The 25,798-nt window shown below is 39.0% G+C and overlaps 2 protein-coding genes across 2 annotated transcripts; both read right to left on the reverse strand.

Moving 5' to 3' along the window:
- Positions 1 to 238: 238 nt before the first annotated feature.
- On the reverse strand, positions 239 to 1,444 carry LOC137280821 (uncharacterized). Its single transcript, XM_067812021.1, has one exon. It carries the CDS (start codon positions 1,442 to 1,444, stop codon positions 239 to 241), a length of 1,206 nt encoding a protein of 401 aa, XP_067668122.1.
- Positions 1,445 to 20,423: 18,979 nt separating this feature from the next.
- Positions 20,424 to 21,689, reverse strand: LOC137280823 (uncharacterized). Its single transcript, XM_067812022.1, has one exon. It carries the CDS (start codon positions 21,687 to 21,689, stop codon positions 20,424 to 20,426), a length of 1,266 nt encoding a protein of 421 aa, XP_067668123.1.
- Positions 21,690 to 25,798: the final 4,109 nt, after the last annotated feature.

Raw genomic sequence — 25,798 nt, forward strand, 5'->3', positions numbered from 1 at the left:
GATTCTAAGTGCTGAAAATGTGCATGAGTCCAGATAGGAGTGAGTTTTATCAGAGAACTTCTCGTAAGTAACAGAATGAGTCTCTCGCCAAGTGTGTGAGTGTCGGCAGGCAGGTATTAAACTGGCGCCCCTACAGAGTGCTATGGTCTTTGCGAGGATTAAATCGCCTCCGAAACGAAATGCTTCACATTTCACTAAATTGTGAAGGAAAGTGGAATGACCATCGTCAAAACAAATTTTAATTTCTGATCCTTTCCATGATACGAGCGCCTGTGAACCAGTTCTGTGGAAATAAACCTTTATCGTCAAAGGGACACTTGCTGTATGCGGAATTGCTGGTCATACAATACAGGCCTTTGTCTGTTCCTCTCATCATGGCTGCGATACGGCCAAGTCCGCTGTCTGTCATAAAGAATACGTCACATGATGACATCGTCCGTTGATCAAGAATCACTTTAGCAAAACCCCCGCATTTGTCATCTTTTCCGTGATTGTTAAGATCAATATGAACGATATCTCCCTCCAAATCTTGGATGACACTAGGAAACAGCTTCTTCGCATCCTGTCGCACGTCCTGGGAGTCTGTGGCCACGAAAATCCGATAGAGGGCGCTGTTATTATACTGTCTAAGGAAGTTCCACACTAAACTAACATTCAAGGGTGTGGGTCTATGATTCTCACCCGGAATAGTAGGGTTCTTCATTACTCGAATATGTGCACACACGAGTTTTCTCCCTTTGTCACGGGCTAATGTTTGGAAATCATCAAACCTTTTCTGAATTTCGGGTCTCATTCTAAACAGTCGTCGTAAAACAATATTGTATATGTCATTTGTTGTCTGATTATATGCCCATCGAAGACTTTTAAAAAGCGGATGCAGTTTTAGATAGTTAACCAGGTCCTGATTCACAGTGAAATATGTGACGTCAGAAGGAAATTCTTTTTCTAAATCAAGAGATTTTGCAATTTCCTGACGTAGTTCAAATGCGTCTTCGTTAAGTCGCTTGTACCTACTACTTTTCAGACCATTTATTTCAGAATTTTGGAGAATCCAGTCAACTTTGTTTGGCTGGAAGAAATTCCTGATATCACATGGTACCAGCATGTTGACTTTGAACTTCCTGCTAAGTACTTGTGAAATCATATAAGCACCTACAATTCCTTCTTCTCTGTCCGCAAGCCCACCACAGCCACCCTGGGAACAGTCGTAGATGAAATATTTATTTTCCCATCGTGGCTTAACGAAATAGTCCTCAGGAATAGATTCTATTTTTGAGCCAGTGGGAGTGTATTCTAGTGAAGGTTTGGCTTCATCCCTCAGTCCGTGAAATACATTTTTAGTTATAGGTCGCTTCACTCCTGTGATCAAGTAGACGTATGCTGTCAGTACCAAGCCGCACATGAGCAATACAAAATGTCGCCAGTGGAGTCGAGGCCTCAGCATCGTTGTTGATTGAACTGTTATCTCTGAAAAGAAGTAGAAGTTCGAATTAATTAACTTTGTTGGTATGTTGTTGTTTTTTTCCTTTTGTTTTGTAACAGTGAGTGAGTGAGTTAATATTTAACGTCACATCGGCAATATCTCAGCCATATTTTGACGAGAACATTCGACAATGAAAAAGATCATATGTACATTATAAACACCTGTCAACGAAGGACAGTAAAACAACTAGAATATCACAATTTCAATTAAAACAAGCATGGAAAGTTAAAACTAATGAGGTAGATCACCACAATAGGGACCATGGGGACTTACAGTACCTTTGCTACGTACATGGACCCTAGTTGGATTTACACCCTCCCTTCAGCTGCTGGCGATTGTACAAAAAGTTAGCCAAAATTAAAATAACATGAATACTTCGATTAAAAACCTGGTAGACTTAAATTTACTGAGAATGTGTTTGGACTTACGTTCCTGCTTTTTTCAAATAAGACCTATAATCTTGCATATTTTTGGAACCAATGAATTTTTTTTCACCATACTAGGGACCATGGGGACTTACGGTACTTTTGCTATATGCATGGACAGTAGTTGAATTTACACCATCACTTCAGCCGTCAGCAATTTGGGAAATCTAGCCATACAATAAAAAGATAATTATTCTACGATTAAAAACCTGGAAATTTAGAATTTACTTTGAATGTTTGTGGACTTACGTACCCTCTCAGCAGGACAATAATTTTACAATCCTTCAACCCCCTTTGAAGGTACAACCACTAAACAATTCAAGTTACTAATCCAAACTACCAATCAGTAAAATACATATATTTACACATTATCATATTCAAAATTCAACCAAAAATCAATTTCTTTTTTTAAAAAAAACCCAATAATTAAATGAGAATTAACGCTGGTAAAAAGATCCTAAATTGATTTTAACTGTAAATTACATATCCCTTGTGATGGAGAATTCAGCACAGTTAAGCGGAATATGCTTGACCGTGACTCTCTCATCACAAGGGTTACAAAACGGAGGATCCTCATCTTTCAACAGGTGCGCATGAGTATATCTAGTATGGCCAATACGACATCGTCGTAAAATAACCTCTTCAAATCTGGACTGACAGTCCAAGTAGGTGTAACCAATATACGGTTTTATTACATGTAATTTATTTATATCTACATGTAATTTATTTATACCTACATGGTTGTCCCACTTCTTCTGCATCCGATCACGGATGTAAGTTCTAATACTAACTTTATAATCACTGTATGGAATAAGAAGTGGTGTCACAGATTTGTTGAGTGCTGCCTTAACTGCAAGATCGGCCATTGCGTTGCCGGAAATGTCTACATGGCTGGGTAACCAACAAAAGACGAGGTCGTATTGGCCAGTAGCAAGATTATTATACAATTCAATAATTTCTATTAAAAGTGGATGTTTACAAGAAATATTTTTAATAGCCTAAAGGGAAGAAAGAGAGTCGGAATAGATTATATATTGTTTACGTTTCAGGTGCCTTTGAATGTATTTAAGAGCTGTTAATATGGCGATAGCTTCTGCTGTAAAAATAGAACTATTATCTGGCACTCTAGAAGATATTGTTCTGGATCCAATGACAGTGCCACAAGCCACAGCGCCACCGTCCTTGGACCTATCTGTAAACAAGGATTTATAATTGCTATATGTATGTTTCAACTGATTGTATTCTTGTTTACATTGTAATTCATTAGTTCCTTATTTTTTAAATGTGGTCAATGTTAGGTCTACTTGGGGCAGACGAATGAAGACAGGAAGGAGCTATATATTCCAGCTCAATGCGGGCCGAAGAAAGAAATGGTTTTATTCTTAAACCAAGAGGCGGAACAAGAGAAGATTTCTTTTTGTATAAATCCTCATACAGAGAACTGAAAACATAATTATATGCAGGGTTTGATTCTCTGGAATATAATTTTGTACACACTGTAAAGCTAACTTTAAACGGCGCTGCTCACGAGATGGCTCATTAGCCTCAGCGTACAGGCTCTCAACAGGTGAAGTTCGAAAGGAGCCAAGACAAAGTCTTAGACCTTGATGGTGAACAGAATCTAAAAGTTTTAGGCTGCTTTTACAGGCTCCACCATATACAATGGAGCCATATTCAAGTTTTGTCCGGATCAGTGATCGATAAAGCTGCAGGATGGTAGCTTAGAATTTGAAACGACTTTCAACAAGTCAAGTGCTTTCAGGCACTTAGTTTTGAGGGATTCGATATGTGGTAGAAACGTTAAATGTGAGTCCAAAAGGATTCCCAAGAACTTGGCCTCCTTTCCAACCTTAATGGGAGATCCATTTAGAAACAGTTCAGGATCTTTATGCGGTTTATATTTTCTACAAAATGTATACAATTAGATTTGGATTTAGAAACTTTAAAGCTGTTTTCAAGACACTATCTATTTATATTGTTTAAACAGAGCTGCATTTGCCGTACAATTGTATTCATATTTTTACCACGGCAAGAAATATTAAAATCATCCACAAATAACGATCCATCAATTGAATCATTTAAAACTTTTGACAAACTATTTATCTTGATACTAAAACGTGTTACAGACAAAATGCTGCCTTGTGGAACACCCTGATCCTGATTGTAATGATCAGACAGGGTAGAATCTACGCGGACTTGAAGTTGTCTGTCATTTAAAAAGTTTAATATGAATTCAGGCAAACGACCTCGCAAACCGAAATCTCTCAAAATGCCATATTTCCAGGTTGTGTCATATGCTTTTTCGAGATCAAAAGGATAGACACAGCATGTTGTTTATTAATTAGTGCGTTTTTCACAAATGATTCCAGTCGCACTAGGTGATCGACAGTACTTCTGTTTTTACGGAAACCACACTGTATATCTGTCATGAGGTTATTAGTTTCCACCCCATGGTCCCTAGTATGGTGATATACTTTCAGTTGTTGGCAATCTAAAGCCTGAATTTATGTATTATTGTCCGATAGTGATATTAGTTTTAACTTTCCACGCTAGTTTTAATTCAAATTGTGATATTCTAATTGTTTTACTGTCCTTCGCCGAAGATTTTATAATAAACATGTAGTCCTTTTCTCTGCTAAATGTTCTCGTCACGATACGACTGAGATATTGCCGATGTGACGTTAAATATTAACTCACTCACTCACTTATTTGTTTCCAAATACCAAACAAGTCGATTATTTATCATGTCTTCCATGGTCTTGCAAACACAGTTTGTTAATGAGTGAGTGAGTTAATATTTAACGTCACATCGGCAATATCTCAGCCATATCGTGACAAGAACATTTAATACTGAAATGAAATATATGGATGCTATAAAAACCTGTCAACGAGGGATAGTTAAACAACTAGAATATCACAGAGTAGAGTATAAACCTAGTAACTATACCTAAAACAATTTATCTATAGAGGACAATACAATATAAAAATGGGCTATAGGTTGCCAACAACTGAAGGTAGATCACCATACTAGGGACCATGGGGACTTACAGTATATTTGCTTCCTGCATGGACCCTAGTTGGATTTACATCATCCCTTCGGCTGTTAGCAATTTAGACAAATCTAGCCATAAAGTAGAAACACACTTATTCTACGATTAAAAAGCTGGAAAACTGAATTTTACTTGAAATGTTTTTGGACTTAAGTACCCTCTCTGGAGGACAATAGTTTTACGGTACTTCAACCGCCTTTAAGGGTACAGCCACAAACGATTTAAGTTACTAATTTAATCTTCCAATTGTAAAATATTTATCCATTTACAATTCAGTTAACGAATCTAATTCCTTTAAAAATGCAATGATTAAATAAAATCTAATATTGCTAAAAAGATCCTTCATAGATTGTGAATTAAAATACTGATCCCTTGTGATGGAATACTCAACACTTTTAACAAATCAAGTGCATTCAGACATTTAGTTTTAAGGGATTTAATGTGGGGTAGAAAAGTTAGATGTGAGTCGAAAGTAAGACCCAAGATCTTGGCCTCCTTTACTACTTTGATGGGGGTGCCATATAAAAATAATTCTGGATCAGAAATGCAAAACAATTTGTTTTTGTTATAGAAAATTTAAACCCGTTTTCAAATGACCATTTTTCAATTTTATTGAGACAAATTTGTAATTGCCTCTCTATTGTATGCATATTTCTACCTCTACAAGAAACATTAAAATCATCCCCAAATAGTGATCCATCTACCGAATCACTTAAAACCTTAGAAAGACTATTGATTTTAATACCAAATAAAGTCATAGACAAAATACTGCCTTGTGGAATACCCTGATCTTGATGAAAGTAGTCTAAGAGGGTTGATCCCACACGCACTTGAAACTGACCCAAAAGAATATAAATCTTTTAAAATACCATGCTTCCAAGTAGTATCATATGCTTTTTCGAGATCAAAAAAGATTGATACTGCATGTAGTATTTTAATGAAAGAATTATTAACAAATGATTCCAAACGAACCAGGTGGTCAATTGTGCTTCGGTTTTTACGAAAACCACATTGTATATAAGCAATCAGATTGTTGGTTTCCAAAAACCAAACGAAGCGATTATTCACCATTCGCTCCATGGTTTTGCAAACGCAGCTAGTTAAGGAAATAGTCCTGTTGCAGTGTCGTGAGCCTGTGATAGCGCAGTATGATAGCGCAGTTCATGTAATGAAAATACCTCATTGTAATCTTCACCATTATCAGATTTAAAATTCACTGGTTTCTTCTCTTGGTGTGTTTGGTAAGTCTGGAAGTTTGGATGATAATTTGAGGAGGACGAATGTTTAGCCAAAGTTTCACCCAACTTGTTTGCAATATCAGATTTTTCAGTTAGCATGTTATTATCATTTTTGAGATGCTGAATACTACTGGATTTGGAACCCTTGCCTTTAATGTTTTGGATCATATTCCATGCCCTTGACATAGGAGTATGGGAATTTATTTTGGAAACGTAATTTTTCCAAGTATGACGTTTAATGTGTTTAAACGTTCGTCGAGCTTTATCGTAACTGATTTTTACATTATTTAAGTTATGAACAGTTGGATGAAAACAAAAGTATTTTTCTGCTTTCTTCCTCATTTTCCTAGCCTGTTTACATTCATCATTAAACCATAGTTTACGGATGTGCGGATTTACAGAGGACTTAGGAATAGTTTCATCAGCTATATGTTTCAGTTTGTCCGAGAACATTTTAATTGGATCAGGTACGTCCATGAAAAGGTCTGGTTTAGTTTCCTTAAGGCAGGTGGCCTGAAACAATGGCCAACTGGCCTTTGAAAAATTCCATCTTGTTACAGGCGGATCATCGGAAGGGTTCATTGCTGTAAGTACTGTTGGAAAATGGTCACTACCACAAAGATCATTATGAACTGACCATTCAAACTCATTATAAACGTTTGAATCAGTGAGTGACAGGTCTAAGGAAGAATATGTTCCCGTTGCAGGATGTAAATATGTGTCAGAGCCATTGTTGAATATACATAAATTATTATCAGATATAAACTCTTCAAGAACTTTCCCTTTACTGTTAGTATCAGGACTTCCCCATAATGGGTTATGTCCATTGAGATCACCCATTATGATACAGGGTTTTGGTGATTGGTCATGCAAATCTTGAAGATCATTCTGATGGAGAATGGAAGAAGGAGAGATATACAAGGAACAAAGAGTAAGGGTTATATGTAAAGTAAGACGAACAGCAACAGCCTGAAGATTGGTTTTAAGAGGAACAGGGCTATGAATAATACCTCACCATGTCTCACCAATATGGAAGATGCACCAGACTCTTTATCACCAGGGGGAGAAAAAGAATGATAAGAATGGTATTTACGCAATTCGAACAGTACGTTTCTTGAAAACTAAATGCTGATGGTTTAAAATCCTGTGCTAGTAATTGTACTTCATTAAAATTGATCCTAAGTCCTCTGCAATTCCATTGGATTAAGGAATTATTGTTCATTTAACAGCAGCTGTTAGTACTGGGGACCTACATTTCCCCTTCCCAGGCGAACTGCTTCTGTTTCGCGCACGGAGATGAGGAGAGACGTCCATGTCTTCTAAAAGTTGAAACTTGTTATAGACTTGTACAGGATCACGTGATCCCTTTTGTACTCGATCAGATTTTTGTCTATAATCTACTTTATGACAAGGATTTTTCACTGCAGGAGATATTGTTTGTGATTCAGTCTGGCAAGCTGATGTGGCATGATTCTTATCACCAGCAGAATCTGATGTACTTAAAGTTTGTTTGTCAGCTTTAACCCAGGTGATATCTGTCTGACATGAAACAGACAGCACAGATTTAGCATGAGGGCGAGCAACGACAGCAGAGTATGTTATACTTGATGACTGAGGCGAGGCTGCATTTACTAAACGTTTTGCCTCATGATAGGTGATATTCTATTGAGTTTTGATTTTGATAATTACATATTCACGTTTCCATATTTCACATGACTTTGATGAAGACATATGGTCTCCAAGACAATTAACACATTTTGGAGAAGACAAACAGTCAGAACCTTGATGATCTTCACCACATCTGTAGCATGTTGCACGATTACTGCAAGATTGGGCACCGAGACTAAACTTTTGACACTTGTAACAACGAAGTGGATTTGTAATATATTGCTCCACTTCGATATTACAATATCCAGCTTTGATATACTTTGGGTGTTTCGGTTGTGAAAAAGAAATCAAATAAGTGTTTGTATTTAAAGTTTCTCCATTTTTCTTAAAAGTGAATCGTTTGACATGAGTGACTCCTTGATTTTGTAGTTCAGTGGCGATGTCTGTTTCACTCATGTGGGCAAGCCACTGGTCTCTCTCAAGATGCCTTTGCTGCTGTTCAGAGACTTATGTGGAGAAACAGATACTACAGTATTTGCAAGCTGTTTTGTAGCTATGAGGGTAGCTGATTGTTTCGCTGTTTTACACTCTATGATGAGAAACCCAGATCTAATTTTTGAAACAGCTTGGACATCCTCAAGCATTCCATAAATTGCTTTTGCTGTGGCAAATGGATTGCGTTTTAGAGGTTCACCGTCAATAGAAGATACAACCAAACATCTACTCCATGATCCGCTAATCTGTGTGTAGCACTGTCCTCGTCAGAGGACAAACACTCATTTAGTGCTCGTTTATGTTTTTTGTGTTGAGTCATGGTTAATAATAGAAAGTTCACCATCCCACCTCCCCACCCTCCACCGAGTATCACATGGACAACGCTATATACCAGTGGCTCTTCGACTGGCAGCACCAAGGATACTGGAATGGTATACTCCAGCAGAAGATTAATTCAAAATTAATCAATCCACCAGACTGACCCATGAGCCACCGCCTTCTGGGCATAAGACTCTAGGCAAAGTTAATAACATCAGTTTTCAAATCTAAAAGTGTTATGTGAAAGAAACAGCCAAGGCCAAAATTGAAACAGTACAAAATCAAATCTGTGCAATTACATGAATAATCCACGCACAGGGCTTGGCGTGACCACCCGTCTAGGCGAAGTCAGGGCCAAAGTGGTGTATTGAGCAACAGGAACACGGTTACAGGTCCCTATTGCCCTCAACCACCAGGATCCCCTCCGCCGACACAGGGCCGCAACTGACGGCAAACGGGTTGGTGGACCAAATATTCTCCCGGGTCCACTACGGGGGTGTCGGCGAGCTCTTCGCCTTACCCAACACCCACCACGAGGAGGTGGCTCGCCACGGGTGCCCCACGAGGAGGTGGCTCGCCACGGGTGCCCCACGAGGAGGTGGCTCGCAACGTGTGCCGTCTGTTAATGAAATTTGACGGATCCGAATGATCACGTCCAGGTTTAGGTATTGGTACTACTACAGCGTGACGATGAAGAAGGAAAGTCCCGGAAGTCTAAATATCATCAAATATAAACAACATCGTCTCTAAACAGGATTCTGGTAAGTGCTTCAGGAGTTGATAATGTATGTTATCAGTTCCTGTAGCAGTGTCATGAGCTTGATAAAGAGCAGTATGGAGTTTATGTTTCATTATACTCTTCCCTATTATCTGAATTGAAATTAACAGTTTTCTTTTCTTGTTGTTTTTGGTACTGATGGAATTTAGGTATATAATTATAAGTGGAAGAGTGTTTAGCGAGAGTTTCGCCCAGTTTATTTGCACTATCTGATTCATCAGTTAGTAATTGATCTCCATGTTTAAGATGATGGACAGTAGATTTAGTACCTTTACCTTCAATTTTCTGGACCATGTTCCATACCTTGGACATGGGTGTCCGAGAATTTATTTTAGATACATAATTTTGCCAAGATTGGCGTTTGTTCTGTTTAAAAGTACGCCGTGCTTTAGCATTTAAAATTGTAAATTTATTTAAGTTATGAACCATAAGATGGCGACGGAAATAATGTTCTGCTTTTTCCCCTGCCTTCCTAGGTCGTTTGCAGTCATCGTTGAATCATGGTTTTCGAATACGTGGAACTCCAGAGGGATTTGGTATACACTCATCAGCAATGGAATTCAATTCATCAGAAAAGTATTTAATAGCATCAGGAACGTCAATAAAACGTTCAGGTTTACGTTTTTCAGCACACAGTGTTTCATATAAAGTCCAGTTAGCCTTTTTAAAATTGCGCCTTGATGATGGAGGCACATCAAATGGAGTTATGTTTTACTATAGTAGGAAAATGGTCACTTCCACAGAGGTCATCGTGGACTGACCATTCAAATTCATTGAGTCGTTCTGAATTTGTGAGTGACAGGTCGAGGTGTAAGTATGTGTTGGAACCATCATTATAAATACATAAATCATTATCAAAACAAAAATCCTCCAGTAATGTAACTTTAGCGTTTGTAGTCACACTTCCCCAGAGTGGATTGTGGCCGTTTAAATCTCCCATTATAATACAGGTCTTCGGGAGTTGGTCATACAGAGCTTGAAGATCGGTTTTGTGAAACGTCAAAGACGGAGAGATATAGAGAGAGCATAATGTAAACACAACGTGCAAATTTAGTCGCACTGCAACGGCCTTAAGATTAGTAGTAAGTAAAACAGGGCTTTAAATAACGTTTTGTCTGACTAGAATGGATAATCCTTCTGTGGCCTTATCACCCGGAGGTGAAAAACAATGATTAGCATTAAAACGACGAAGATCAAATGCATCTGTCTGTTTTAAATATGTCTCTTGGAGACAGATCGCTGAAGGTATAAAATCATGGTCTAATAGCTGTACTTCATGTACGTTAGTCTTCAGTCCTCTGCAATTCCACTGTATAATATTGTTGGAATAAACTATCTTTTGGGGGCATTTATTGGGGATCTACCCCGCACTTTTTAGAGGGCGACAAGCTATGTGCCCTAGAATGGACGTTTTCAGATACGTGAGTGAGTGAGTGAGTGAGTTAATATTTAACGTCACTTTCAGCCATATCGTGACGGGAACACAACACTGAAATGGAATATATTAGCATTATAAAAACCCGTCCACAAAGGACAGTAAAACAACTAGAGTATGAGAGAAAAGAACGTAAAACTAGCAATTATACCTTAAACAGCTTATCTATAGAGGAGAATACAATATAAAAATGGGCTATAGATTGCCAAGAACTGACGGTAGATCACCATACTAGGGACCATGGGGACTTACAGTACTTTTGTTACATGCATGGACCCTAGCTGGATTTACACCACCCCCTCAGTGGCTAGCAATTTATGTGAGTGAGTGAGTTAATATTTAACGTCACATAGCATCCATCTAGCCAGACATTTAAAAGAACACGTATACTAAGATAGCGGACAATTGTTTTACAGTACTTGAACCCCCTTTGAGGATACAGCCACTAACAAGCACAGTTACGAATTTAAACTTCCAATAATAAAATATTTATGTATTTACAATTCAGTTAATAAATCTAATTCTTTTAAAATTGCAATGATTAAATGCGACCTCGTGTTATTAAAAAGATCCTTCATAGTTTGTGAATTAAAATAGTTATCCCTTGTGATGGAATATTCAACACAGTCAAACAAAACATGCTTGACTGTGATTGTTTCATCACAAGAGGTACAAAACGGAGGATCCTCACCTTCAAACAAATATTAATGTGTATATCTTGTGTGGCCAATACGACATCTTCGTAAAATAACCTCTTCAAATCTGGACTGACAACCCAAGTAGGTGTAACCAATGTACGGTTTTATTTCATGTAATGTATTTACACCCACCTGGGCGTCCCACTTTTTCTACATCAGATCACGGATGTAAGTTGTAATGCTGACTTTGAAATCAGAGTATGGATTTCAGATACGTCCATGTCTTCAAGTGATCCATATTTTTCACCCAAGTTACGTCTGTCTGACAGCTGGCAGATACAGTAACTATGCTAGATGTTGTTTCAGGAGTTCTTTTGGCAATGGAAACATAGCTTTTGTTTGTCACGAGCTTAGAACTTGTCTATTTGCATCAGCAAAGCTGATGTTTTGAGTGAACTTTATTTTATTAATTGCCATTTGCTGTTTCCAAACAGGACAGTCCTTAGAGTACGATGGGTGATTCCCTGTACAGTTGACACACTTTTTAACATTACTGTTACAATCTTCTGTTGTGTGGGTCTTTTCACTGCAGTGAGCACATACAACAGACAAGGTGCACGAGTTTACTCCATGGCCAAACTTTTGGCGTTTGAAGCACCTGGGAGGATTGGGAATGTATGTGTCAACATTTAGATTGCAGTAGCCTGCCTTGAGTGTTTTTGGAACAGAAGGTAAAGAAAAAGAAGACAGATATGTGTTGGTGTTAATGGTTTCATTTCTACGAGTTGAAAAATGTTTCATATAGAGTACACCCTGATCTCTCATCTCAGAAGTGATGTCTAATTCCGACATGTCAGCGAGTAATCGATCATGGTCTCTTACAATTCCTTTACTCGTGTTGAGTGTTTTCTGGGCTGTGATGGTGACGGGAATGCAACCCACAGCAAACGGGTTGGTGGACCAAATATCCCCCCAGGTCCACAACGGGGGTGTTGGCGAGCTCCTGGCGTTACCCAGCACCCACCACGAGGAGGTGGCTCGCCACGGGTGTTGTTTAGGAGCAGTTTGGACAGTTTTATGATATGAATAGATAGAGTATGAGTGATTATTGTTCCATGCTCCATCACAACTCACATTTAGCCATTCCAAGCTAACGGTCTCCCAAACGTAATGGCTGCTTTTGTTCCTGAGAAAAGGAAGGACGGTTGCCCTGTTTTCTTGCAAACCGTTCTCTTTATTTGTGAAATGTCTAAATCCTTTATTTATGTTGAGCAGGTTTTTATTAATGCTAGTGTGATCTTCAATTATCCATGGGAAAGTGAAAACATGAAAAGTTATTTCTGCAAGGTTTTAATGCACAGGTACGTCTCCGGACCTCCAGAGAAGCTCATGATCAGGAGCTTCATTGCACAGGATGCGAAACCCAATAATCCCGTAAAGAGTAACAATATACAGCATGGCGTGTATGACAACATTTAAGCAACTGCTAAACGGCTCAAAATGTGACTGAAGCCCTTTTCTACTTCTCATATTACCTGTAAAATTGGCAGTGGGTTGAAGAAAACAACGCGTTTGTTTAACGGAAGGTTAGATGGAAACGTGCTGAGGTAGTATGAGCCGTGATGTCAGTGGCTGAAATTATTGTGAAAACAAACCCACGAGAACCCAGTATTTCATATCATAGAAAAGTCTTTTGGTACATACAATATGAATATATATCCTTGATATATGGAACCATAGACAATTATTTAAGCACGACGACATTTGAAAATTTAAACTTAAGAGTCAGTGTGTCAGTCGGTATTATACTAGCCGCCACATTACGACTTTCACAAGTAATACAGTAAAGTAGGTTTGGAAATAGCATGCAACCAAAAAAGAAATCATCAAAATTAACAATGCAATAGAAAAACCAGGCAGCACCTGAAGGTAAATCACCATGTCAAGGACCAAGGGGACATACAGTCCTGCAAGGACCCCAGCTGGATTTACACTGGATTTGATTCTCTTCAGCCGTTTGCGATTGTGCTCCAAATTAGCTAAACATGAAAGTACACATATTTTGCGATGAAAACACTCTCTCTGGGGTACCATCATTTTACGCTAGTTCAACCCCCTTTGATGGTATAGCGAAAAAATCAAATCTAGTTTTCATTCGACTTATTAATTACCTCACACAGTCAGAATGCACGAATCAAATCAATTTCTTTCAGAAATGCAGCACCTAGTGTTAGTGTTAAAATCCTTCAGAGATGCTCATTTCAAATCTAGGAATGTCAGTACAGTTGAACAGGAAATGCTTAGCTCGGATTCTCTCATCACAATGGGAACAGAACGGAGGATTTCCGTATTTAATAAATGTTCACGTGTACATGTCGATTAATCAATACAACGATCACCTCAAATCTGGACTGACAGCCCAAGTAGTAGTAACCAATAGTTACCGGAGATAGTGTTCTGGGACAAATGATAGTGGAACTAGCACCTGTTGGATCACCATTCTTGGAACCTTTACGTGCTTTCCAGCCTTAATCACGTTTGGAGCGGATGTATACTCTCTATAGTTTGGGGAGGGTTTTCTGATCACCTACCCATCCTCTAGTTTGAAACAACATTTATGTTATCAAGTGTCATTTGGGCATGTATTCCTCAGATGGTTATATATGACCAGGAGCTTAAATGCTGATCGCGTACAAGTTGTTCTAATGAGAGAGAAAAAAAGAAAAGAAAAGAAAAAACAAAAACAAAGGCAGTTTGGATCGCTGAAATAACTGGCAACAAGATCAGACTATTTCCACAATTAACTTTAAACTGGCGTGGTAGGAAGTCGTCTTTGAGGTACTGCGGTTAACTTTCATTGCTAGGCTAGCACACCTCCGGATCATCAACAGAAAAGGAAGAATGTAGACTCTTAACTCACCAAGCTATTGTAGAACAACCTCTATCAACCCAAGCAACGTACCTGTTCAAGATTTAATTTCATTAGACCAAATATTGACGGTTTTCTCTGTTGTAAATCCATTTTGGAAAGCTGTGTTTACTACTGTCGATGTAAACAGTCCAGGTTTATCATATGAAACTGATATGCGAAAGGTGTCCTTTTAATAAAGGCCTCTGTAACTCAAATGGGGTGCTCTCCCATGAAGAATTTGAAAGTAATTATGGAATGATAGGTTCATAAAATAAAATGTCAAAATACCTTGGAGGTGAGCAGACATAAAACGACGTTCTTTCAGTGGTTCACTCAAGTGAAAATAACTTAAATTGTAAACCAAAAGTTAATGTGTTCTGTAATCTGATTGGTTGAAAAACATGATTAAATGGTATTAGATTCCCGGAAACTGAAAGACTATTCACTGCGTATTGACACGTAAACAATTGTTTTGTTGTGTTATCAACAGTGGAGACGTCATTCAAATCATATTGTGACGTAAAGTTAGAATGACGTCACAAATGAGCAACTCCAGATGCTACCATGAGAACCAGCTGAAACGGCCAGCTGATGACACTTCACTGCTGTGTCCGTATTCGATGTAAACGAGTGCTGACGCCGTCGGTTCCAAATGCATTCCCGTGCTTCAAATACTCAATAACACCCGGAAATTGGCCAACACATGATGTTTATCTCCTAAAAAAAACGGAGCTGATGAATGTACGGTAGAATTCTTAGAATTCTTATGGATAGATCTGGACAAACATCTTGTATGTTTGTATGAATCATATAGACAAGACATGCTACCAACATAACTACGAAGAGGCCTGCGTACTTGCATATCAAAAGGAAACAGACCAAAACAATATATCAAAGACTGGGAATCAATATCTTTGCTTTCTGTTTTCAACAAAAATGGCAGTCGCCAAGAGAATAAAACCTGTTCTTGAAAGCATCATAAACAAAGATAAAAATGAATTAATGACAAGAATTTATATAGGTGAGAACAAGACTTGTGTAATTCAATTTCGGAAGTTCTATTCGAAACTGGGTGAAAACGTTTAATAATGTTAAACCATTTTATTAAACATTTTATGATTACATACTTTGCATAAGCGGATTTCACTCTAATTTCTCCAAAACTTCAAGTGGCCGTCGACAAAGCGGCTCTTTCTCCCCATTACCTGTTCATATTATGTGTGGAGATACTGGGGAAAATGACCACAAATAACTCGAACATCCATGGCCTAAAGGCAAAGATAATATTGAATATCTCTTAGCACAGTTTACGGATGATGCCACGTGTATGCGCGATAGCTCTGAACATTATCTTCATGCTGTAATGCGAACATCAGAACAATTTGTCCTCTTCTTTGGACTGAGGGGGAAATGTGGATAAAAGTAGGATCTTGTCATTAAAATGTCAGGACTTGATGAATCGCCAGTAACCTCGACTCCTTCGGTAAAAAGAAATAAAAAGTACGATCTTAAAACGAAAAAAAACCCATATATTAAGTCACTTTGAAATATAGAAATAAATCTAAGACATCTCTGTACAGACAACAAAGGGTCAAGGTATCAACACTTATTGCGAAACACGTATCTAAGACCAACACAGCTATAAGTGGGATCATGAGTTGCAGTGTAACATCCCTGTCAAAACAAGGACCAAGTATGACATGATACCTCTCCAGTGCACTAATCATTCAAACAGCCAGTGGTTCCTGTACATAATTATACACCATATCATAGCAACTTATATCTTTACAAGAAATGTACTAGTGAGTGAGTTAGTGAGTTAATATTTATCGTCACATCTGCAGTATCTCAGCCATATCGTGACGAGAACAATACAAAAAAACATGATATATATCAATAATACTTGAAACAATCTAAAATCTGTTGACAAAGAACAGCAAAATCACTAGTATATCACAGACATTCATTTAAATCTAGTAATGATATCTAAAACAGTTTAATTACTGAGAACACTACAATATAAAAACGGGCTATAGATTGCCAACAACTGAAGGTAGATCACCATACTAGGGACCATGGGGACTTACAGTACGTTTGCTACCTGCATGGACCCTAGCTGGATTTACATCATCCCTTCAGCCGTTAGCAATTTCGTCATATCTAGCCATATATTAAAACTACACGTATGCTACGAGTAAAACAGTGGAGAGCTTTAATTTACTTCGAATGTTATGGGGCTTATGTACCCTCTCAGGAGGACAATAATTTCACTGTACTTTAACCCCCCTTGAGGATACTGCCACTAACAATGTCAGTTACTAATTGAAACTTCCAGTCGTAAAATATTTATCTATTTACAGCTCAGACAACAAATCTAACTCTTTTAAAAAAGCAATAGTTAAATGAGAACTATGATTAATAAAAAGATCCTGCAAAGTTCGTGATGTAAAATATTTATCCCTTGTGATGGAATACTCAACACAGTCAAGCAAGAGATGCTTGACTGTGATTCGTTCATCACAAGGGATACAAAACGGAGGATCTTCACCTTTCAATAGGTATTGATGTGTATACCTGGTGTGGCCAATACGGCATCGTCGGATGATGACCTCTTCAAATCTGGACTGACATCCCAACTAGGTGTAACCAACATAGGGTTTTACCGCATGTAATTTATTGATACCTACTTGAGTGTCCCACCTCTTCTGCATGATATCCCGGATATAAGATCTGATAACAGCTTTATAATCAGATTAGGGGATAAGAAGTGGTGTCACAGATTTGTTGAGTGCTACCTTCGCAGCACGATCGGCCATTGTGTTCCCAGTAATACCAAAGTGGCTGGGTAACCAACAAAAGACGATGTCGTACTGGCCAGTAGCAAGATCATTATATAATTCAATAATTTCTATTAAAAGTGGATGTTTACATGATACGTTTTTAATCGCCTCAAGGCAAGAAAGAGAGTCTGAATAGATTATATATGGTTGATGTTTAGGGTGTCTTTGAATATATTTAAGAGCCATCAATATGGCGTTTGCTTCAGCCGTGAAAATTGAACTGCTATCGGGTAATCTAGAAGATATTGTTTTAGATCCAATGACAGTAGCACAAGCCACTGCGCCACTGTCCTTGGATCCGTCTGTAAATAAGGATTTGTAATTGCTATATTTATTTTTTAGTTGATTATATTCTTGTTTATATTGTAATTCATTAGTTTCTGATTTTTTTAAATGTAGTCAGTGTAAGGTCTACTTGTGGCCTAACCAACTGCCAAGGAGGAGAGGAAATCAGACGGGAGGGAGCTATGTTGTCTAGCGCTATGCCAGTAGCAGAAAGGAAAGGTTTCACTCTTAGTCCAAGAGGCGGAACAAGGGAAGACTTCTTGTTATACAAATCCTCATACAGAGGTTTAAAGACACAGTTAAATGCAGGGTTTGACTCGTTGGAATATAATTTGGTTATATACTGTAAAGATAATTTTATACGGCGTTGTTTAAGAGATGGTTCATCAGCCTCAACGTACAGGCTGTCGACGGGTGAAGTTCGAAATGAGCCAAGACAAAGTCTTAGACCTTGATTGTGAACAGAATCTAAAAGTTTTAGGTTGCTTTTGCAGGCTCCGCCATAGACGATGCAGCCGTAATCAAGTTTTGAACGTATCAATGATCGATAAAGTTGCAGGAGAGTAGCTTGATCCCCTCCCCACTTACATTTAGAAATGACTTTCAACAAGTCAAGGGCCTTCAGGCATTTAGTTTTAAGGGACTTAATATGCGGTAAAAAGGTTAAATGCAAGTCAAAAACTATACCTAAGAACTTAGCTTCCTTTACCACTTTGATGGGAGTGCCATTGAGAAATAGTTCAGGGTCCTTATGCAGTTTATATCTTCTACAAAAATGTATACAATTAGTTTTCGATTTAGAAAATTTAAAACCGTTTTCAAGACACCACTTGTTAATTTTGTTTAAACACAACTGCAGTTGTCTTTCAATAGTACGCATATTTTTACCGCGACAAGAAATATTAAAATCATCAACAAAAAGTGATCCATCAATCGAATCATTTAAAACCTTAGATAAACTGTTGATTTTAATGCTAAATAAAGTGACAGATAAAATACTGCTTTGTGGGACACCCTGATCCAGATTATAATGATCAGACAGGGTAGAACCCACTCGGACTTGAAATTGTCTGTCATTTAAAAAGTTGGAAATAAATTGAGGCAATTGGCCTCGCAGTCCAAAGTCATGCAAATCTTTCAAAATGCCATATTTCCATGTAGTGTCATAGGCTTTTTCTAAATAAAAAAATATAGAGACTGCATGTTGTTTATTAATTATAGCGTTTTTGACAAATGATTCTAAACGCACTAAGTGATCACTGGTACTTCTGTTTTTACGAAAACCACACTGAATATCTGTTATGAGGTTATTGGTCTCTAAGTACCAAACTAGTCTATTGTTTATCATTCGTTCCATGGTTTTGCAAACACAGCTTGTGAGAGAAATTGGTCGATAATTTGAATGATCAGTATGATCATGTCCAGGTTTAGGGATTGGGACTACAATAGCATCTCGCCATGAAGACGGAAATTTTCCCGAAGTCCAAATGTCATCAAATATATTTAAAAGGGTTTCTAAGCAAGATTCTGGTAAGTGTTTCAGGAGTTGATGATGTATATGATCAGCTCCTGTAGCAGTATCATGAGCTTGTTCAAGAGCAGTATGAAGCTCATGAATAGAGAATATTTCATTATAATCTTCACCATTATTTGAACTGAAATTTATAGCTTTCTTTTCTTGCTGACTTTTATATTTCTGAAATTCAGGCACATAATTTGAAGAAGAGGAGTGTTTGGCGAGGGTTTCACCTAGTTTATTTGCGATGTCGGATTTGTTTGTCAGTAGCTGATCACCATCTTGAAGGTGTTGAATGCTGGATTTAGTGCCCTTACCCTTGATTTTCTGAATCATGTTCCATACTTTTGATATCGGCGTACGTGCATTGATCTTTGATACATACGTTCGCCAAGTATGGCGTTTACTTTGCTTACGCCGAGTACGCCGAGCTTTAGCATTAAGAATTTTATATTTGTTCAAATTGTGGACCATAGGATGGCGGCGGAAATAATGTTCAGCTTTTTTCCGTGCCTTCCGAGCCTGTTTGCAATCATCGTTGAACCACGGTTTTCTAATATGTGGAGTTGCAGAGGACTTAGGGATACACTCATTGGCAATGTTGTTCACCTCATCAGTAAAACACTTTATAGCGTCAGCAACATCAGTGAAAAGTTCAGGTTTAAGTTTGTCAGCACAGAGAGCTTCATATAAAGGCCAGTTAGCCTTCTTAAAATTCCATCTGGATGACGGAGGAACATCAGAAGGGGTTACAGATGTTAGAACTGTAGGAAAGTGATCACTTCCACAAAGATCGTCATGGACGGACCATTCAAATTCATTCAGGAGGATTGAGTCAGTGACAGATAAATCAAGACTAGAATAAGTACCATTCCCAGGATGTAGATAAGTGTGAGAGCCATCGTTATAGATGCATAAATCATTATTTGAAATGAACTCTTCAAGTAACCTTCCTATATTGCTTGTATGCACACTTCCCCATAGTGGGTTATGACCATTGAGATCACCCATAATGATGCAGGGCTTTGGAAGTTGGTCGTAAAGTGCTTGAAGATCAGTTAATTGAAGCAACGATGCTTGGGAAATGTAAAGAGAGCACAAAGTAAAAACAATGTGCAGCGTTATTCTAACTGCAACAGCCTGAAGATTGGTATGAAGTAAAACAGGGCTATGAATCACACCCTGTCGAACGAAAATTGAAGATCCACCAGTAGCTTTAGTCCCTGGTGGTGAGAAGGAATTGTAGGTACTGTACTGACGTAAATCAAAGTTATCAGTTTCTTTAAGGTAAGTCTCCTGCAGACATATTGCTGATGGCTTATAATCTTGTATCAATAAATGCAAATCATTGAGATTGGTCCTAAGACCTCAGCAATTCCATTGAATAATTGAACTAGAAACGCTCATGTTAAAGGTGGCTGTACAGGGGATCTGTGTTTCCCTTTTCTAGGCGAATTACTGGTGGTGCGCCGATGAGGGAGAGGAGATACATCCATGTCCTCTAAGGTTTGAAAACGATTCTGTATCCGTACAGGGTCACGCTGACCCTTTGGAATACGATCAGAACGATTAGAATGGTCAGAGTTTTTGGTTGTCGTTTTCAAATCAGACGATGGTTTCGGTACCGACTGCAGGTTCACTGTTGAAGTCGTCGGCGAGTGTGAGACAACTGTAGATGGATCATCCGTTTGAGATGAAGAACTAGATGACTGTCGAGGAGATGTAGTAAGGATCGGAGCAGTGGATTCCATCCATGTATAATCAGTTTGACAACATACGGACTGATATGAAACCGATCTAGAAGTTGGAATTGAGACTGAAGCAGCAGCTGCATAAGATGGGCCTGGTTTTTCAAGAGCTAGTACAAGTTTCCTTGCTTCTAGGAAAGAGACATTTCGTTCATGTTTTATTTTCGAAATTTTTGACTGGAGTTCCCATGTAGGGCATGTTCTGGACGACGAAGGATGATTTCCAGAGCAGTTTACACACGCTTGAGGTTTATCACAGAGTTTGCCATCTTCACAGGTGCCTCCACATCGATGACAAGCAGCCGGACTACGGCATGATTTAGAACCATGGCCATATTTCTCACATCTGTAGCACCTCAGGGGATTTGGGATGTAAGTATTAACCCTTAAGTGACGATAACCAGCCTTCAATGATTCCGGACGTGTTGGAAGACCAAATGTAAATAAATAGGTATTGGTCTTTACGATGTAATTTTCTCTTTTGTAAGTGAACCGCTTAACAGCAGTTACACCTTGTGAGCGTAATTCTGAACTGATGTCACTCTCATCCATATCTGAAAGGCAACGTCCCACATCACGGACAATGCCTTTACAACTATTGAGTGTTCTGTGAGGGGACACCTCCACAGGAACATTAGCCAGTGATTTGGTTGAAAGAAGTATTTGTGACTGGCTTTTCTTTTTACACTCGATCAGAAGAGATCCAGAACGTAGCTTCTTGATTTCTTTGACATCGCCAGCTAAACCTTCTATACCTTTAGAAATGGCTAAAGGATTCAATTTTAGTGGACCATCATTTGGTGCACACATGACCAAAAAGCGTGACCAATGATCAGGATTTGGGAGAACTTCTTGAATTTCATTCTCAGAAGATACTGAATCATCAGATTCATACGAACGTTTTTTCAGTGGGGGTGCCATGGTGGTATTGAATATGATTCACCCTCCTAGCTCCCCACCCACCACGGAGTGTCAACGAGGACAATGCCTACTGTATGCGGGTCTCCAGCACACGGCACCAAGGATACTAGGAGGGTATACTCAAGCAGGAAAATATCCCAAAGAGATAAATCCTACCAGATTGGCCCTTGAGCCATCGCCTTCTGGGCATGTAAGACTCTAGGCAAATTTATATGTGACATATTTCTATTCAAGTAAAGTTTAACAAATAAAAAGAGTCGAAGCCTAAAAGTAACAATACAGTTCATTCAGAATATAAGTTTTTTTGTGCAATTATAAGTAATGCACAGGGCTCGACATGACCAGCCGATTGGTTGAACCGGGCCCATTCAACCACCCGTCTAGGCGAAGTCAGGGCCAAAGTGGTGTATTGAGCAACAGGAACACGATTACAGGTCCCTATTGCCCTCAACCACCAGGATCCCATCCTCCGCCGACACAGGGCCGCAACCCACGGCAAACGGGTTGGTGGACCAAATATCCCCCAGGGTCCACTACGGGGGCGTCGGCGAGCTCTTAGCGTTACCCAGCACCCACCACGAGGAGGTGGCTCGCCACGGGTGCCAGAAATGTACTATACCAAATCAGATACATGTGACTGTTGCACCTAGATGTGACGTTGGCTCCTACAAAACATTGCACCATTAATTTTGGGTGAGTGACAATGTACAGTCACCGTGGATAGGGTTTTGTGTATCAAGGCACTGGTGGCATGGGTCACATGGCAGCAGTTTTTTTTCAGCCAATCCCCAGGGGCTAGGTTGGCAAGAGGGAGCGTGGGACCCCAAGCTCGGAATCTTCTTCTTTCTGTCTGAACTCTCTAGATGACAAAAAGCCGTCTAACCTCTGTTTGCCTCCAAATTGCTGCTAGGTCTTCCGTATTCGGTTATGATATATGTTGATAACAGGATGAGTGCGGGTTTCACATTATTACATTTATTATTGTTTAATTTTAATAAATCAAAATTCAAAACACGTATTTGGGTGACTGTCATCAGTTGTTGGTAATGTGCCAAACTGGCAAAATGTCACTCATCTGTGACTGTCCAAATGTGCACTCGATGGCAGGAATATCTGACATGTACTCATTGTAAAATACTTTCCTCTGGAAATTAATTTTAGCAAAGTACTTATTAGAATTTTGATTAGAATTGTGATTAGAATTGTAACTTGCTTATTTGATGTGCTTGTCAAAATTGTGTGTAGCTCATTACAAAATTCAAAATTCCATTTTATTTAATTCTTGTTGTTGGTGACAACTGACCTCTTCTGCCTTATTATGCCACATTGGCTGCAAGAGGCTGCATGACTGTCCCTGTTTCCAAACTATGCTCTTAGTAAAGTATCGACCCGTGAAGGTCCCGGAGTAGAATAGGCCTTCAGTAACCCATGCTTGCCACAAAAGACGACTGTGCTTGTCGTAAGAGGCGACTAACGGGATCAGGTGGTCAGGCTCGCTGACTTGGCTGACACATGTTGTTGATTACTGGATTGTCGTGTGCAGACTCGATTATTTACAGACCGCCGCCATATAGTTGGAACATTGCTGAGTGCGGCGTAAAACTAAACTCACTCACTCACTCAGTATGACGGTGTCATCTGGAGGCAACAGTAATTTCTTGCTAAATATGGAGTATTTCTACATGTTGCTATGTCAGTCATATTTTAGGATGTTTCCCCAGTTGACGTGAACGCGAAGTCACTGTTTATTCAACAATAATATGACATTATAGTATATTATCATACAATGGATAGTGTTTTCGGCAGGATAAAGCCAACGGATATTTTGGCATTCATTTGGGTCATATACAAATTAGGGAGGTCACATGCAAATTTTAAGGACTGTTTTCACAGTATATTCAAACATGGCGTCTCCCGATCAAAATAGAATCTATATCAACTACCATTTATATTCATCGCATACATTTTAATTTACTAAATAATGCTTCAAAAGCTTTAAATAAAACTTCACGGCTATTTTGCTGATGCACTTGAAAGGAGTTTCACATATGAGGTCAATTCCAACAAAATCAATGTAATGAACTCAGTTTACAATCAAAACAAGCACCAAGGATATTCCACAGTCACCTCAAACCGTTTGTGTGTTCATGGCAAAGGTGTATAGTCTAATGATTAAGGTGTTCACTCACCTATCTTCTGATACTATGCTGTGACATTCCAGTCCGGGAACTTTGCCCACAAGGATCTGTGCCCGCTAGAGACTATGCCCACAAGGTCCTTTGCCCACAAGGATCTGTGCCCACTAGAGACTATGCTCACAAGGTCCTTTGCCCACAAGGAGCTCTGCCCGCTAGAGACTATGCTCACAAGGTCCTTTGCCAAACAAGGATTTCTGCACGCTAGAAGCTGTGCTCACAAGGACCTTCGCCCACGAGGAACTCGGTTCGCTAGAAGCTGTGCTCACAAGGTCCTTTGCCCACAAGGATTTCTGCCCGCTAGAAGCTATGCTCACAAGGACCTTTGCCTGCGAGGAACTCTGCCCGCTAGAAGCTGTGCTCACAAGGACCTTTGCCAAACAAGGATTTCTGCCCGCTAGAAGCTGTGCCCACAAGGACCTATGTCCACGAGGAACTCTGCCCGCTAGAAGCTGTGCTCACAAGGACCTTTGCCAAACAAGGATTTCTGCCCGCTAGAAGCTGTGCCCACAAGGACCTATGTCCACGAGGAACTCTGCCCGCTAGAAGCTGTGCTCACAAGGACCTTTGCCAAACAAGGATTTCTGCCCGCTAGAAGCTGTGCCCACAAGGACCTATGTCCACGAGGAACTCTGCCCGCTAGAAGCTGTGCTCACAAGGACCTTTGCCAAACAAGGATTTCTGCCCGCTAGAAGCTGTGCTCCCAAGGACCTATGTCCACGAGGAACTCTGCCCGCTAGAAGCTGTACTCACAAGGACCTTTGCCAAACAAGGATTTCTTCCCGCTAGAAGCTGTGCTCACAAGGACCTATGTCCACGAGGAACTGTGCTCAGATTCACTACATGATTTTATGTGAACCATCTGTTCTCAATATGTCGTTTGTCACAAAAACCTGTGATGTGGCAGACGTTGAAATTGATTCTAACTGACTAATTTGACTCTAACTGATATTACATATAGTCACTGAGGACATTTTATCGCACTGCTTAACGCGATATAAATCATATGTTATATCACAGATACACCGCAAAAACATTACGTGGAGTTTTAACATATTTTATTGCTCTGTATGTATTATTGAAATGTATACACTCAATATCCCTATTTCAAAGGAGTGACAGATTGAATATTGCTTAAAGTCACATCAGAAGGAAATCGTACAGCTGTTAGTGGCTGTTGTCTCGTGGAAATAAGGTTTCCAACTTTTAATGAGTAAAATGAAGACGGTGCCCATTTTTCTTACAAACTGTTTTTTTTTTTTCGTGATGAAATGGCACACACAAAAATCCTGTTCACAGTTTTTAGCCTGGTTAAAATTCTATGACCTTTTAGTTATAAGGTGATGAATGAGTGAGTTAATATTTATCATCACATCGGCAATATTTCAGCCACATCGTGACGAGAACAAATAATTATCAGTAAAAAGTAATATAATAAAGAGTTATAAAACTGTTTGCGATGAACAGTAAAACTACTTGGACATAACAGATAGTGATATGTAACTAGCATGTATATAAATACACATACTACACTGCAAGACTATTGGTAGAAAGAAAACAGGGCTATATTTCACCAGCAACTGAAGGTAGATCACAATATACCAGGGCTGTGTCCAAGAGAGCATAGGGACCTATGGTACTTTGATTACATCCCTAGACGGACTAATACCATCCCTCAGCCATTGGTGATTGTAGTAAAATTTAGCCATCACCTAAAAACACACACAAAAAAAACCAACTAAGTGTTAAAAACTTGGTAATTTTCATTTACCTTGAGTGGTTTGGGACTTACGTATCCTCACAGGATGCAAGTTGATGAATGAGTATTTATGATATTTGATAACTGTTTTATTATATTAAATGTGGAAAGGCTACGATAATGTTTTACAGTAAGACATTCGTGACAATACGTGT

Source organism: Haliotis asinina, chromosome 4 (genome assembly GCF_037392515.1).
Source record: "Haliotis asinina isolate JCU_RB_2024 chromosome 4, JCU_Hal_asi_v2, whole genome shotgun sequence".
NCBI lineage: Eukaryota > Metazoa > Mollusca > Gastropoda > Lepetellida > Haliotidae > Haliotis > Haliotis asinina.